We start from the raw sequence: 14,200 nt of genomic DNA on the forward strand, positions 1-14,200 counted from the left end.
TGCAGGTTCAACATTCAACATTTTACTCAAGTAAAAGTACAAAATATCATCAAAAACAAAGTAGTATCAAAATCAGTGGTGGAGGAAATCTTTTTACAAAATTATTGGTCACCAAAAACAAAACATAGTCTTTCTCTTAGGCAGGGGTCAGCAACCTTTACTATCAAAAGAGACATTTAAGGCAAAAATAAAAATAAAAATCAGTCTAGAATCAAATCAATCAGAATAAAAAAATCTTTGATTTCTAGAATAAAGTCATAACTTTACGAGAAAAAAAGTCATAATATAACAAGAATAAAGTCATAACTTTACGAGAAAAAGTCATAATATTACCAGAATAAAATCATAACTTATAACCTGATAACTGTTGGAAATATATCATGATAAAACTGTTGTTGTGTAACAAACTTAATTATGTTGTGAGTTTAGCGAGTTTGGTGTTAAATACTAGGCTTAGACTGTCTACAGATAATTGACTAATGTAAGACGGGGCAAGAATGATCACCTGGATTATCTCGTGATGGAATGTTGAGTGGGCCTGTACAAAGAGCAGTTGCAAGGTCAAAAGGGCATTGGGGGTAAAACCGGAAGGGGGAAGGGACAGGATGTTCGTGCAGACCCAAGGTTGTAAAAGATGGAGTCAGACATAGGATGGAAAAGTATTGGTTCTGCTAAAAGCCTGACCCCTCCCCCAGGGTGAGCCTGCTGTGTATAAAGTTAAATGTATAGCAGAGATCGGGGTTCATTCTCTACGAACTGACAACCGTGTTGCATGGTATCAGGGACACATTGATGAATCCAGAACTTCTGTAATAACTCTGTGCAACTTTGATGAGTATATCTTCGGAATAAATTGATACTGATTATGCTTTAAACTTACTTGTATTTGTTTATGATTTACTCTGAGCTTGCAGCTGCTTAGAAGATAAACCAACACGCATGAAGGTGACGACTCCCTGAGGGGAATTCCTTCATAACACGTAAAATTACTACTACTATACATATATATAAACTAATATTATGACTTTTTTCTCTTAAACTTCTGACTTTATTCTCATAATATTACGACTTTTTTTATCGTAATATCATGACTTCCGCAATGTGTCCCTAATACTCCGTCATACCGCCGTACCATAGACCTACAACAATGATAAATAGAAATGACAACGTAAACAAAATGTTAGTTGTTCATTTCCATTAATTAAAAAAAAAATCCAGAGTGCCACTGGAGAGGAGCTAAAGAGCCACATGTGGCTCCGCAGCCGCAGGTTGCTGACCCCTGCTCTTAGGGATGCACCGATACTGGATGTATATACATTATATACTGTAATTTTAATTCCTGTTTAAGTTTTGACCAATTTGTTATGCATTGCATTAAAAAAGGTATACACTTAAATTTCTGTTCATTTTGAAGATTTTTTACCAAGTTGCTGGTATACGATTTATTATTTTAATAATAAAAAACATATCACTAAATGTACATAAGAGAATGATCCCATTCACTTCCACACAGTGAGACATACAGCTTATTAGTTAAACACTGGTATCGGATCGGTACTCAGCATCGGCCGACACCCAAAGCCCAGGTATCGCTATCGGTATTGGGACTGAAAAAGTTGTATTGGTGCATCCCTAGTTCCTCGGAAATTAAACTTTAAGTCGTAAAAAAAGCACATCTTTGTTCAGTAAATACACTCAATGGCTGTGCAGCTACAGTCTAGTATAACCAGTAGCTAACTGTACAGACATAGCTGTAGCTGTGCAGCTGATATGACTAATTCTTCTACTAAATGTTCTATTATTTAAAATCATATCAGCAATAACTATCACTTGTGGCCACAGTATTTGCTTTTCAGGTGGAGTTTAACTGCCTCGCCCTAAAAATATACCTCAATAACCACATTAATATCGAATAAATTAATTTATAATCTCACTAGAGCAGAGGTTTCAGGGGAGGCTCAGTGAATGGAAGGGAAATATATAACATTGGTTATCAAAAGAAGATCACATAGAATAGCCTAAATGTGTGTGATTTCAGTAAAAGATTAGCTCAGAGATACGGTAGTTTGGGGGAATTTTACTGTTTTTCACACTTCCCCAGAGTCAGGATAAATGCCTCAGGACAGACCTTTTTTTGTCTGGACCGCAGCAGACCAGCCCTACAAACTCAAAAAAAACACTGGGTGACTGAGTGATGGTACGTGTCCACAGCCTCCGTCCTTTACGGTTCACATACATTGCCTTTGTAAGCAGCTGTGCAATGCATTCTGGTAGAATGGCAGGGTGATTCAATAGAAGGGGCGTCACATTTCGGTGAACTATTTTCGTGGCTACGGAGCTGAGATGGCGTATAGGTAGCCGGTGTATAGATTAAAATGAGAGCGTATCTGTTGTGTGAGACGTGCGAATGAAAAACACGTCTGATAACATTTGCAGTCTAGACGGGGGGGATTAGCCAATTATATGTTCATTTAATTAAACAGCTCCTCTTTCAGACGATGGTAGCGTCCTCTCTTGGCCATGAGTTCTTGGTGCGTCCCCTCCTCCACGACCGCTCCCTTCTCCATGAAGATGATGTGATCCGCCTTCTCCACAGTCTTCAGCTGATGAGCCACCACCAGGACCGTTTGACCACAAGCCAGAACCTCCTGCAGCACCTGAAATATTCAATTTACAATGATACTGAACTGAGAAAAACAGGACATCTTCTCAGTGAGTGGTAAAGGTCGTTAGTGGTTATTTTTTTTACTTACAGCATACTGCACGTCAACATCCAGTTTGCTGGTAGCTTCATCCAGTATAATGACCTGCGGCTCTCGAACCAGAGCTCTGACGATAGCGATGCACTGCTTCTGTCCATCTGAAAGTGAGCCACCACATTCCCCTATATCTGTAAAGACGAAACACGGACATAAAGATTATTCAGATAATAAAAACGTATTAAAAAAAAACACAAATCAATCAGTCAATCATTACTGAAATATCTCCAGCCACCAGCCGGACACCTCTTTAAACTATAAATAAAGACTTTCCTCACATCACATCTGCTGTCATTGTCTGTTAAAAGTTAATATTTAACTACTTTCCAACCATATGTCTGTTACAGTTTCCATTACACAGTACACAGTGCATCTCTCTCTACAAGCTTTAGCTACACAAAATTAATCTGTAAAAAGTTTATGTCACATTTCTTTTACACATTTACAGACTTGTCTGTTGCAGCAGCTTTTTGTTTTTTTACAAAATCTATTTAATGTGTGTCCTACAATGTTGATGTAAGTTAAGCTTTATTTATAAATATGTCTCAAGCATAAGATGAAAAGAAAGCAGCTATCATTTTGCCTCATTCTGCATCATACTATAGTGCCAATAAGCATACTACTCATGCATCAAATGGACTATTAAATCAACAAAAAGGTACATACTAACTAAGACATCTTAGTGGCATTAAATGGACAATAAAAACAACAATAAAACAATGATATTAGACGGTTAAAATCGCCCTAAAATAGGATATCATTAAAAAACAAAGGCTGTATTTGCGGCATTCAGAACTGATTGTTTTAATGAGTCTTGTATGGTATTAGATGTACTCTATGTCTATATCTACATTATATCTATATATTATATGTCTATATATCTATCCCCATTTCCGTACCTGTGTCGTATTCGTTCTCCAGTCCAGAGATGAAGCCGTCTGCGTTGGCCTTCTTTGCAGCTTCCTTCACCTTCTCAATGGTGCAGTCCTGCAGGCCGTACTCAATGTTGTATCTCAGTGAACCAGAAAACAGCACGGGATTCTGGGATACCAGGGCCATCTAAACACATGAAGTTGAAACATACACTAGTATTAGTGCAGGGCTGGTGGACAGGATTGGAATTTATGGATTTCATCTGGTGCAAATATATATATTTTTTTAATGTTTGTATGATTAGAAAGTGAAAAAAAAAACACTTATTGATACAAATAAAGCAAATAAACACACTAAAGTAAGATAGTTACCATTATACCTGCTATACACCAGCATGTTAACACACTGTGAGCATGTTAGCAGGTGAAGTTAGCATTTAGCTGTGCCTAAGTACAGCTTCACAGAGCCGCTAGCATGGCTGCAGACTCCTAGTAGTCTTGTTTAATGTTACATGTAGCTGTTTGTTAACAAATGAAACCAGATATAAACAAACAGTGTACAGGTTAGGGTGGGGCGATATGTTAACATTTCCAGCCGGCCACCATCAGCCCAACAACCGGCGATATATTTGTGCAGGTGTGTGTGTGTGTGTGTGTGCAGCGTGCACGTGCAGCGTGCACAGGAGGAGGGTAAGTCCCGCTGACATCTGCCGTCGGTAATGTGAAAATCTAATTTTACTGTAACATTACAGCCTCTAGGCTACTCTTCTTCAAGTAAACAAAATAAATGACTATGAAATGTTTGCTAAGCAATAAGCTGTAAGAACAGGCTAAACAGCTGTTGTTTCAATGTTAGCGCCGTTAGCGCCGAGCCGCCGGCTCAGCTGTCGTCGTATTGAGAGCCGTGCAGAGGCAAAAGAAATGCTCCCAATCTCACATTTAGCACCTTTAAAAATTAGCAAAATAAAATGACAAAAATCGCCCAAAAAAAACAGTGATGATATATTTGTCCAATCGCCCAAACTTAGTATAGCTCCTGTGTAATTAGCTGAATTTATTGTATTAGTGTTAATTTTTAACTTTGTTTAGATGTTAACCACCAGCGATGGTGCAGCCATTTTGCTGCCAGCTTCTTGACACTTTTGTAGTTCTTTTTGCCAAGCAGACGTGGCTGTCAAGAATTCCTGATAGGAACAGCTTTTCCATCCACAGATGTTATATTTAAATCACTTCAGGATAGCTTCCTTCCTCCGTCCAACAGGCCTTCTCCACCCTCAACCTCCTGCTAAATACCACCAAGTCAAAGATCGTGTAGTTCAGCAGGAAAGGGTCCTACGCCCCTCTCAGTCCGAGATATCACCACACTCGACGGGGCTATTTAAGGCCATGTCACTGAAGATAAATACTTGGGTATCTGGCTGGACAGCACTCCTCCTCATATCATATCAGCAGGCTGCAGTCTGAGATCAAATCGAAACTTGGCTTCTTGTATAGAACGTGCTCTACTTTCACTCCCTCTGCTAAACTCAAATGACCATCCTTCCCATGTTAGACTCTGGTGATGTTATATTTAGATCGGCTTGCACTCCAGAAGCTTGATGTTGATGACCACTGCACTCTTTATTCCTCTGTCAACTGGCCATCTTTACAAACCCGTCTTAACATTCATTGGATCAAAACCCTCAGTGGTCTGTCCCCCCCTCTACTTGTGTCTCTTGTTGCAAACTACATCTGCTGCCTACTACACCCGCTCTGCTCACCATATCCTGTTGAAAGTTCCCAAAACAAATACTGTATTCGGTCGGTCGCATAGGGGGAGTTTGAACTTCACGGTTGCGGGTTCACAAAAAAAATCTAGAGGGAATGTAATGTGTACAACACGGAGAGGTCTACTGTATTGGGATGCTGCGTGTCACCTACATATTACACCCTCCAAACAGAATGCAACCCAAGCAAATATTGTTTTCTACTGCAATGTCCTCACTTGCTGCGAGCGATGAGGAAGTGCGCTGTTTTGAGCTGAATTTATGTCAGACGTTTCTGTTTATTCCTGTCACTCACTTTGAAAGCGCTAAAACGGACGAGGAACGGCTGAGTAGTGAAGTTGTCGCCCATCTTTCACGTGCCTACGTCTTCGGTCTGATCTTGAGCACACAGCTGATAGGTGCGTGGTTTGTTTACATGACTTAACAGAGAGTGCATATTTAATTGTATATGGACAAGGAGTGTCCGATGTTATTAGGCTATAACAACCTGCCTTAGTCTGCAACCTGCAGGTCCGGAGCCACATGCGGCTCTTTACCCTTCTCCAGTGGCTCCCTGTGGATTTTTTAAAAAATGTGTGGAAATGAATAACTTAAATTTATCATTGTTGTAGGTCTATGGTACGACGGAGTATTAGGGCCACATTTAGGAAAAAAAATAAATTTGAAACTTCGAGAATAAAGTCATAATATTATAAAGTAGTAATTGTACGTGTTATTTTCTTTTTTTCTCGTAAACTTATGACTTTATTCTCGTAATATTACGACTTTTTTTTCCCTCAATGTGGCCCTAATACTCCGTCGTACATTTGCACTTGGGCCCTCACTGCATTGGACTTATATACTATATACTTAGACTATAAACTGTGTTACCTTCATCACAATGCTCAAATGTTTTGCAGCTCCAGACAGATTTTTTTTTATTTGCCTAAAATGGCTCTTTTGATAGTAAAGGTTGCTGACCCCTGGGCTATAAGTAAATAAAAATACCACAAATCTATCTTCTAATCTTGTTGGTTTCTGCAACCACACCACTAGATGTCGCATAATCCTACAAACTGTCCCTTTAAGCCTCCTTCCACGGAGCCAAATGTACCTTTTGATGGAGGTATTTGTGTTTGTAATGGTGCAGCGGTTTTCCATCCAGCAGGATCTGCCCCTCTTGAGGTTCGTACAGCCTCTTCAGGAGGCTGACACAGGACGTCTTTCCGCTGCCAGAAGGACCCACCAGGGCTGTCACCTTCCCCGGTTGAAGTTCCAGAGAAACTGACTGTACAGAACATTTAGATTCATGTTTAATCCATTCTAAACATAATGATGCTGTAGGACACAAAACTATTACTTTCAGTCTGTGAATATTACCTTCAGAGCTGGTTTGTCAGGAGCCGAGGGATACGCAAAGGTGACATTTTGGAAAACAATTCTTCCCTCCAGCTTCTTCGGAGCTAACTCTCCCTCCTTCTCACACTTTGGTATTCTGTCGAGATAACTGAAGACTTTGGAAATGACTCCAACTGTGGACAGCGTCTCTCCATAGCAATACATGATCTCCTGTGACAAAAATACAACAGGCATTATAAGTTTTACTACTCAATTACATAGAAGAGATTCTGCCGTGTGAAATATCTGTAACTCAGCTCACCCTTAAATTTTGTGACATGGGCTTCTGGTACAAGAAGAAGGTCACGAGGCTGCCGATGGTGAGGTGACCCGACGAGATGAGACCGCGGGCCTGAACCAGCATAAGTACCTTTATCCCCATACTCACCAGCTACATGGAAACATAGAGAGAATTACTCACATTGTAGTTAAAATACATATCAAGCAACAGAAATCACACATGCTCCTAAAAAACATGGGCCAAACTAAACGTTTTATTTAACATAATTGGAGCGGCACATATAGTACAGTATGTACGGAAGACCATTCCTGCCAGGAAAATTTTTTAAAAATAGATGAAATGTTAGAAAAGACAAATATAAAATACTCATGGTAAATCAAAATTATGAGATGTCACAATTTAGACTTTTTCAGTCAGAATTATCAGATGCAAAGTCAAGATTTGGACTTCTCATAATTTTGACTTTCCAAGTTAAAGACAGGAGATTATGTATTCGGTTGTGTGTGTGTTAACATTTCTGTGTCTGTCTGTCCACAGCTAATCTAGCATACTGCTGGACCCGTCAGCTTAATATTTTTTTTGCTCTCATTCATGACTGTATGCTCAAGGACTTCTTGTGGTTGAAGCGATTCCTGCTTTTTGAAAACATATTTTAGTGACTGTTTTATACCGTCATTGACTGACTTGAGTTATGGCCAAAAACGTGTTGCCTGACCATGCCTATTTTTATTTCTATCATCCCTAATTTTACTTTTCATATATTTTTTCTTTTCCTGGTGGAAATGGGCCTCCATACAATGAATTTAAAGGTTAACACATTCTCCTGCTTCCTATATAATTCAACTGATTCCTGGATGTACACCGCTGCCACCTTACCCTCCGTATTATGAGGAAGATTGCGCTGTAGATTCCTGAACGTTTCTTCACATCGCACATGTGGTCCAGAGCCTTGGTATACCTCCTCAGTTCATCTTTCTCTGCCTTGAAGCCCCGGACGGTGCGAATCCCGCTGATCGTCTGGTGAGCCAGCTCCTTGTTCTGAGCTTCGCATTCCTGGATCTGATCTTTCAGCTCCTGTTTGACAAAGACTGAGTCAGTAACAAGAAACCGCACATGAGCAGACTGATGCTGCACTCGGGACATCAGCACAGGTTCAGGTCTTCTTCTTGACCTGTGCTGCACATCATTTCTCAGTTCCTTCTTATCTTTGGTGTCACATTTTGCGTTACTTTAAGACAATTCTCATATTCCAGCACATTTGAAGATCAAACTAGTTTTCATGCTTTGGAGAAACAAAATCCTTCAACTACTGAGGTCCTGTTTGTATCCTTAAAAGGCCCAGACACACCAAGCTGACATCAAGGAACTAGCGGCGATGAAGGCCGACTGTGACGATGCCTCACATCCCCTTTTTTTTGGCCGAATACTTTTGCAAGACAACCAAAATAGCAACCAAACAAACAAAACATGATGATGAGTAAAGCAACACTATACCAGCCCTGTTTTCTACTCTATTTAAAGTAGTCAATCTCATCACACCTTACCTTGGACAAGGTGCTGTATTTATTCTGCAGCATGGCCATGAGTGGCATCTCTATGCAGGTGAGCAGAGTGAGCTCCCAGGACAGTCCCAACATCATGGTGAGCATGAGGCAGGTTTTGACTGTGCTGCGAACCACCGCGTTGGCGTTCAGTGCTACCGCGCGGCCCATCCTGTCCACATCAGAGTGCAGGCGGGAGGAGAGACGTCCTGAGTGGTGAAAGGGAGAAAAAGGTCACGTTCAAGAGCATTCTCTGCAGAGTTTCAATGTTTGTTACAGATAATGGAGGTAAAGCATGCAATTATTTTCTTCCAACATTGTGGCGACAATTGGTATTTATCCCTTTCCTGTTTCAACATGACACGCCGATTCAGCATGTTGAATCGGCGGGTGGAGACTGTCGGTGAATGAAATGACTCTGATTGGCGGCTCAGCTTAAACGAATCAGTGCACAAGAGGAGAAACGGAAGTGGCTGTAGTCTTTGCGGTTTGTTCGAGTGCAACTTGTTGGCCTAAAAAAAGGCATTGTGAGGCGACGCAACAGGCGGCCTTCATCGCCGCTAGTTTTCTGATGTCGGGTTGGTGTGTCCTGGGCTTTAGGGTGGATATTGTGATCGGGCTAATGACCCTCGTGCACAAAGCCAGCTCCATGAATAAATGGTTTCCCAGTTTGGTGTGAAAGAACTTGATTGGTCTGCAAAGCCCTGACTTCAACCTCATCCAACACCTTTGGGATCAGCTAGACTGTGAGCCAGACATGATCACCAACATCAGTGTTGGACCTCACTGATGCTCTTGCGGCAAATGCGGCATATGTTAGTGTGTCCACATACTTGCCATGTAGTGTACTCACTGCATCCCTGAAACATATCAACAGACATGTTATGTTTACTACAGTATGTTGTTCTCACCAGGGTTGTTCTCCTCAAAGAAGTGCACTTCCTGCTGCAGGAGGGAGTGAAACAGCAGATGCTTCAGTCTCTTGTTCAGTCGGGCCAGAGTGCACATAAATATGCCTCCTCTTGAGCCAGAGAACAGAGCGCTGTTCAGATGGAGACATTAAAAATGACAGTTTATGTTTCACATCACTGGAACAAATAACATTTTTCTAATCAGACAGGTGATTAGCAATGATGTTGTTGTTGACTACAATATATACAAAAAGTTTTATTTCATTACCTTCCAAGAGAGACAAGAGCCAGCTGTCCAATTGCATAACAGAAGCTGGTTTGAAGTACTTGACCTCCTAGCATATCAATGACCTTCCCCTGATACCATGGGATGAATGTATCGCCTGTCAGGAAAGAGGAATAAGACACAGATTAAGTAAACAGGTAATTATATATACAGTTCTTCTTTGATGTAAGTCTTCATTTTAATAATAACTAAGCTTTCAAACAGATACAAACATGTACATTTTACTCCTCTTTGAGTAACACTTGCTCACACCTACAGTGTCCAGCTGTTTTAGGATATTACTGAGCCTTTTCTAAAGATTCAACTGAATATTTGTGACCCATTTTAAATGATTTTACATCAGTAGGAACCAATTGGCGTGAGGCTGAGTGCTACAGAGACGTCAGGGAAGTTAGAAAGTATTGAGAGATGGTAAAAAAAACAAAACTGTATCCTTTAATAGTTTAAGGCATACAGTATATGCAGGTGAACAATATGAAATAAAATGTGTCCTGTAGAATGTCAATATTTCACTTACAGATGACACCTAAGATGAGGAAAGTGAAAGCTGCAATCAGGTAAAAGGTGTCTGGTTTGAAGTATTTCAGCGTCCTTGCAAGCAGTCGCCTTGCATCCAGTTTAATGTTGTCCTTCTTCATCTTTGATTCACCACAGAGGCCCTTTTCCCAAACCACACAGGCCAGCGACGAGGACATGGGGCCCAGGAGCAGCATGTTGAGGTCAGGAGATGGTCCTGTGTAGGGCTCCGAGGGAGGCGCCATGAGGAACCGTCCACTTTCAAACATGGGAGAAAGAAGGCAGAGGAGTGCCACCAACCTGCGGAGCACACCCTCTGGCTTTCCATCGGTCAGATTAGAGGTGAAAACACAGAGAATGGCCCACTTCACTGCTCCAAAGGCCCACACACCAGCCAGCCCACCACAACTGGAGCACTCCAGCAGCACCAGTCCGGCCCACAGTGCCAAACACAGCACCGCGTCGAATACTAGAATGATTAATCCACATGCTGCCACTTCCCTCATTTTTCCTTTGGTGGATGGTGAGACTGCAGGAATCTGATCCTACAACAACAAATATTTCTGTTATAACAATGGTGAAGCCAGTGGTGGAAATTAACAAAGTACAAGTACTCTAATTAAGTACAATATTTCCCTCTGAAATGTGGTGAGGTAGAAGAATAAAGTGGCATAAGAAAACTTAAGTAACGTACAAGTAGCTGTAAATTGTACTCAACAAACAGGGCTTGAGTACATGAATACGAGTATTAACCACATGTTTTAATATTTTATTTAATTATATTAATATTATTAAATTATTTTTATATTGTTTTATTCATTATTTTGTAAATGTGCCTTAAACACACAGTATGTACTCTTTATCTATCCTGTGCGGGTGGCGAGACCACATATATTTTATTAATTTATCTGTTTTATTTATTTATTATTAACATTAATATTTATTTATTTATTATTATCATTAATATTTATTTATTTATGTTATTCATAAATATATATAGATGTTTATTTTATATGTTTTATTTATATTTTTTATTTATTATTATTACTACCTTTTTTCTCTACTTCGTTTTTGTACAGTTTGTTTTTAGATTTGTTATTTTGTTTGTTTGTTGTAGTCTTTTTTCTTAAGGAAACAATAAAAAGCATGATTAAAACAGGTATATATATATATGGTATAGTATATCTACCAGCATGAACCAAGGCTGACCACCATAAGAGAACTATTAACAGTTAGTTAGGTAACATTAGCTGATGTTTTCCACAGCATGCATGGACAAACATCACCAACACATTAAATCCTGTTACCTCATCACTTCATTAACGTTATATCTACATTAGCTCATTCACCACTTCATGTTAACGTGACTGTATCTAGCTAGTGTTAGCTAGTAGCTTTATTAACAGCTGTTAAACACATTACACTCTCTTCTGTCTCGCTGCTGTTTAACACTCAGCGTTCAGTAACGTACATAAACCTGTCGCACATTAATATGTCTCTATATGTGATGTTATGGAGGTTAATGTTGAAGACATACCGTCAGTGTTTCTCCTCTCAGTCCACAGCTACAGCTAACAGCTAACAGCTACAGTCAGTTTAGTTTTAGTTTCAAATTTAGTGTTTCTACTTTAACCCAAGGAGGGTTAAAAGAGGAGACGTCGCGCGTCATCACAGTGACATATATCAGGGTACGACACATGCGCAGTAAAATCTGGTCGGCTGCGCTCGAAATTGAGCAGTTACACTGCGCATGCGTTGTACCCCTTTCTCAAGACTGTCCTAACCTCTTTCAATAAGCCTTGTTTTTACCTATTTCCGTCATTATACATTATGGCCACGAGATGTCAGCAGTTTACATCTGTGTTCCTGAAGAACTCAAAACATATTCCAGATATCATACTAGCAAAGATTGATACTCACTTTTAACAATCACAGCTTTTTTTTTAGTTATTATTTTTATTTTTTATTTGTATTATTATTATTTTTTATTATTATTATTATTCTGTATGTGGGGTTGGTTTGTTTGTGAGTCTGTCTGCAGATGTTACTTTTTGTTTTTTTGTCTGTTTGTGATGAAAAGAAAAAAAAGAAAGAAAAAACAATCCCAGTTTTTTTATTTTATTATTATTATTATTATTATCATTATTATTATTATTATTATTATTATTATTATTATTCTGTATGTGGGGTTGGTATGTTTGTGAGTCTGTCTGCAGATGTTACTTTTTGTTTTTTTGTCTGTTTGTGATGAAAATAAAAAAAAAGAAAGAAAAAACAATCCCAGTTTTTTTATTTTATTATTATTATTATTATTTTATTATTATTATTATTATTATTATTATTATTATTATTATTATTATTATTATTTTATTATTATTATTATTCTGTATGTGGGGTTGGTATGTTTGTGAGTCTATCAGCAGATGTTACAGATTTTAATAGTGCATTTAATGAGAGCATGTAAGCACAAAATAAAAGTTTGGATTCACACTTAAAACAAACACAACAAAGACAACTTTGATATTCAAACATTTATTTTTTTCCCCTGATCATAATGTATAAATAAAGAATTTATAATAAAGGTATAATTTGGCCCAAAGCAAGACTCTTTAAGTTTACTAATAAATCCTCTCACTTTTTATTTACTGCAACACAGTTCATAAATGTATTTTTCAGTCACAGTTCATTTATCAAAAGATCAGTCAGTCACATTAAAATCTCTACTAGCTGACGGTAAACTCGGTTACAGTGTCATAAAACTCCTCAGTGTCAAACATTCCTCTGATGAACAGTTTGAGACCTGCAGACGACATGAAACCGTCTGCTTCTCTCCTCCTGAAAGGGTTTAGGTTTTATCCCCGTGGCTGTAAATGCACCGGCTCTATAAAAAGGCACTGTTCCATTAAGAAATGAAAAGCGTGTGAAACACTAAAAAAGATGATTAATTACTGGTTATACAGTACATATATTCATTTTCTACATGACAAACAGATTCAATGATGTGTAAAGCAACCCGTTACTCGTCAACATGGGTGTAATATGCTCAGCATGCTGCGTTTAATGTCTTCACAACACATAAAAAAAAATAATAATTCTACTTTAAAGATATTTAAGATGTCAAAACACTATTATCTTCTATATGCTGTTCTGACTGATTAAAGGCCTACTGTAACACGTCTTTTTAACGTCTAATTAAAGGATAAGTCTGGTGATATTCTATATCTTTCCACAAAAATATCATGAATGTATCTACTAACAATATCTATTGTCTTCCTCTGTATCATAGAGCTCCATTAAAAACACATCAATGAGCCTCACTGTGTCACATGTTCCTTCATCACCATGAACACACACACACTGTAGTTTATTTTATACACCGTCCTGCTGCCACTAATACTCACTTGAGCACCAAATGTGGATTAATCCGCCACAAAAAATAGTCCCCCCCAACAAATGCACCTTGTCCTCCTGTTTAAGTGACGTTTTGTGTCCCATTTGTCTCACAAAAATATATATATTTGTGGCCTGTTTTGTGCAAGCAGCATGTGCTGCATTGAAATGGAAACCAAACGGGCACAAACGGGCGCCGTGCCAGTCTGGGTTTGGAGCGGACCCAATGTCAACAGTAATGATGAGGGGCCTTAATGTGCTGATTGTTATCTAATGGTGAGGCACTGAACTGAGGAGTATTAAAGGGATAGTTTGAGTGTTTTGAAGTGGTGTAATATGAGGTACTTAGTCTACTGTATTATTTACAGTAGATGGCAATCGGCACGAGGCAAGTTTGGAGAATCAGACAGGAGTACCAGCACTGTATTCGACAAAGAGAGGACAGCCCTACTTTCTAGTGTTTTAGAATCTATTTCAATTTGGCATTTCTGATTTTTGATCTACAGCAGAGATGGACAGAAAGCATGGAAAAAAATGTTAA

At 39.0% G+C, this 14,200-nt stretch overlaps 1 protein-coding gene and 1 long non-coding RNA gene across 3 annotated transcripts; one reads left to right on the forward strand and one right to left on the reverse strand.

Moving 5' to 3' along the window:
- Positions 1–1,436: 1,436 nt before the first annotated feature.
- tap2t (transporter associated with antigen processing, subunit type t, teleost specific) lies at positions 1,437–11,903 on the reverse strand. 2 transcript variants are annotated; one of them, XM_037754653.1, is made up of 12 exons: positions 11,807–11,903; positions 10,271–10,814; positions 9,736–9,850; positions 9,468–9,598; positions 8,560–8,765; positions 7,892–8,089; positions 7,037–7,165; positions 6,757–6,945; positions 6,491–6,664; positions 3,659–3,818; positions 2,754–2,890; positions 2,472–2,657 (listed from the first exon to the last, which is right to left on the reverse strand). In XM_037754653.1, the coding sequence occupies exons 2-12, from the start codon at positions 10,773–10,775 to the stop codon at positions 2,472–2,474; spliced, it is 2,130 nt and encodes a 709-aa protein (XP_037610581.1). In that variant the 5' UTR covers positions 10,776–10,814; positions 11,807–11,903. The 2 variants fall into 2 exon arrangements, with proteins under 2 accessions (XP_037610580.1, XP_037610581.1); XM_037754652.1 differs by lacking the exon at positions 11,807–11,903 and having other exon boundaries at positions 1,437–2,657; positions 10,271–10,775.
- Positions 11,904–12,868: 965 nt separating this feature from the next.
- On the forward strand, positions 12,869–13,764 carry LOC119479268. Its single transcript, XR_005204651.1, has 2 exons — positions 12,869–13,291; positions 13,633–13,764. It is a non-coding gene; the product is annotated as an uncharacterized LOC119479268 (long non-coding RNA).
- The last annotated feature ends 436 nt before the right edge of the window (positions 13,765–14,200 follow it).

The sequence above is a fragment of the Sebastes umbrosus genome, chromosome 20 (genome assembly GCF_015220745.1).
Source record: "Sebastes umbrosus isolate fSebUmb1 chromosome 20, fSebUmb1.pri, whole genome shotgun sequence".
NCBI classification, from domain to species: domain Eukaryota; kingdom Metazoa; phylum Chordata; class Actinopteri; order Perciformes; family Sebastidae; genus Sebastes; species Sebastes umbrosus.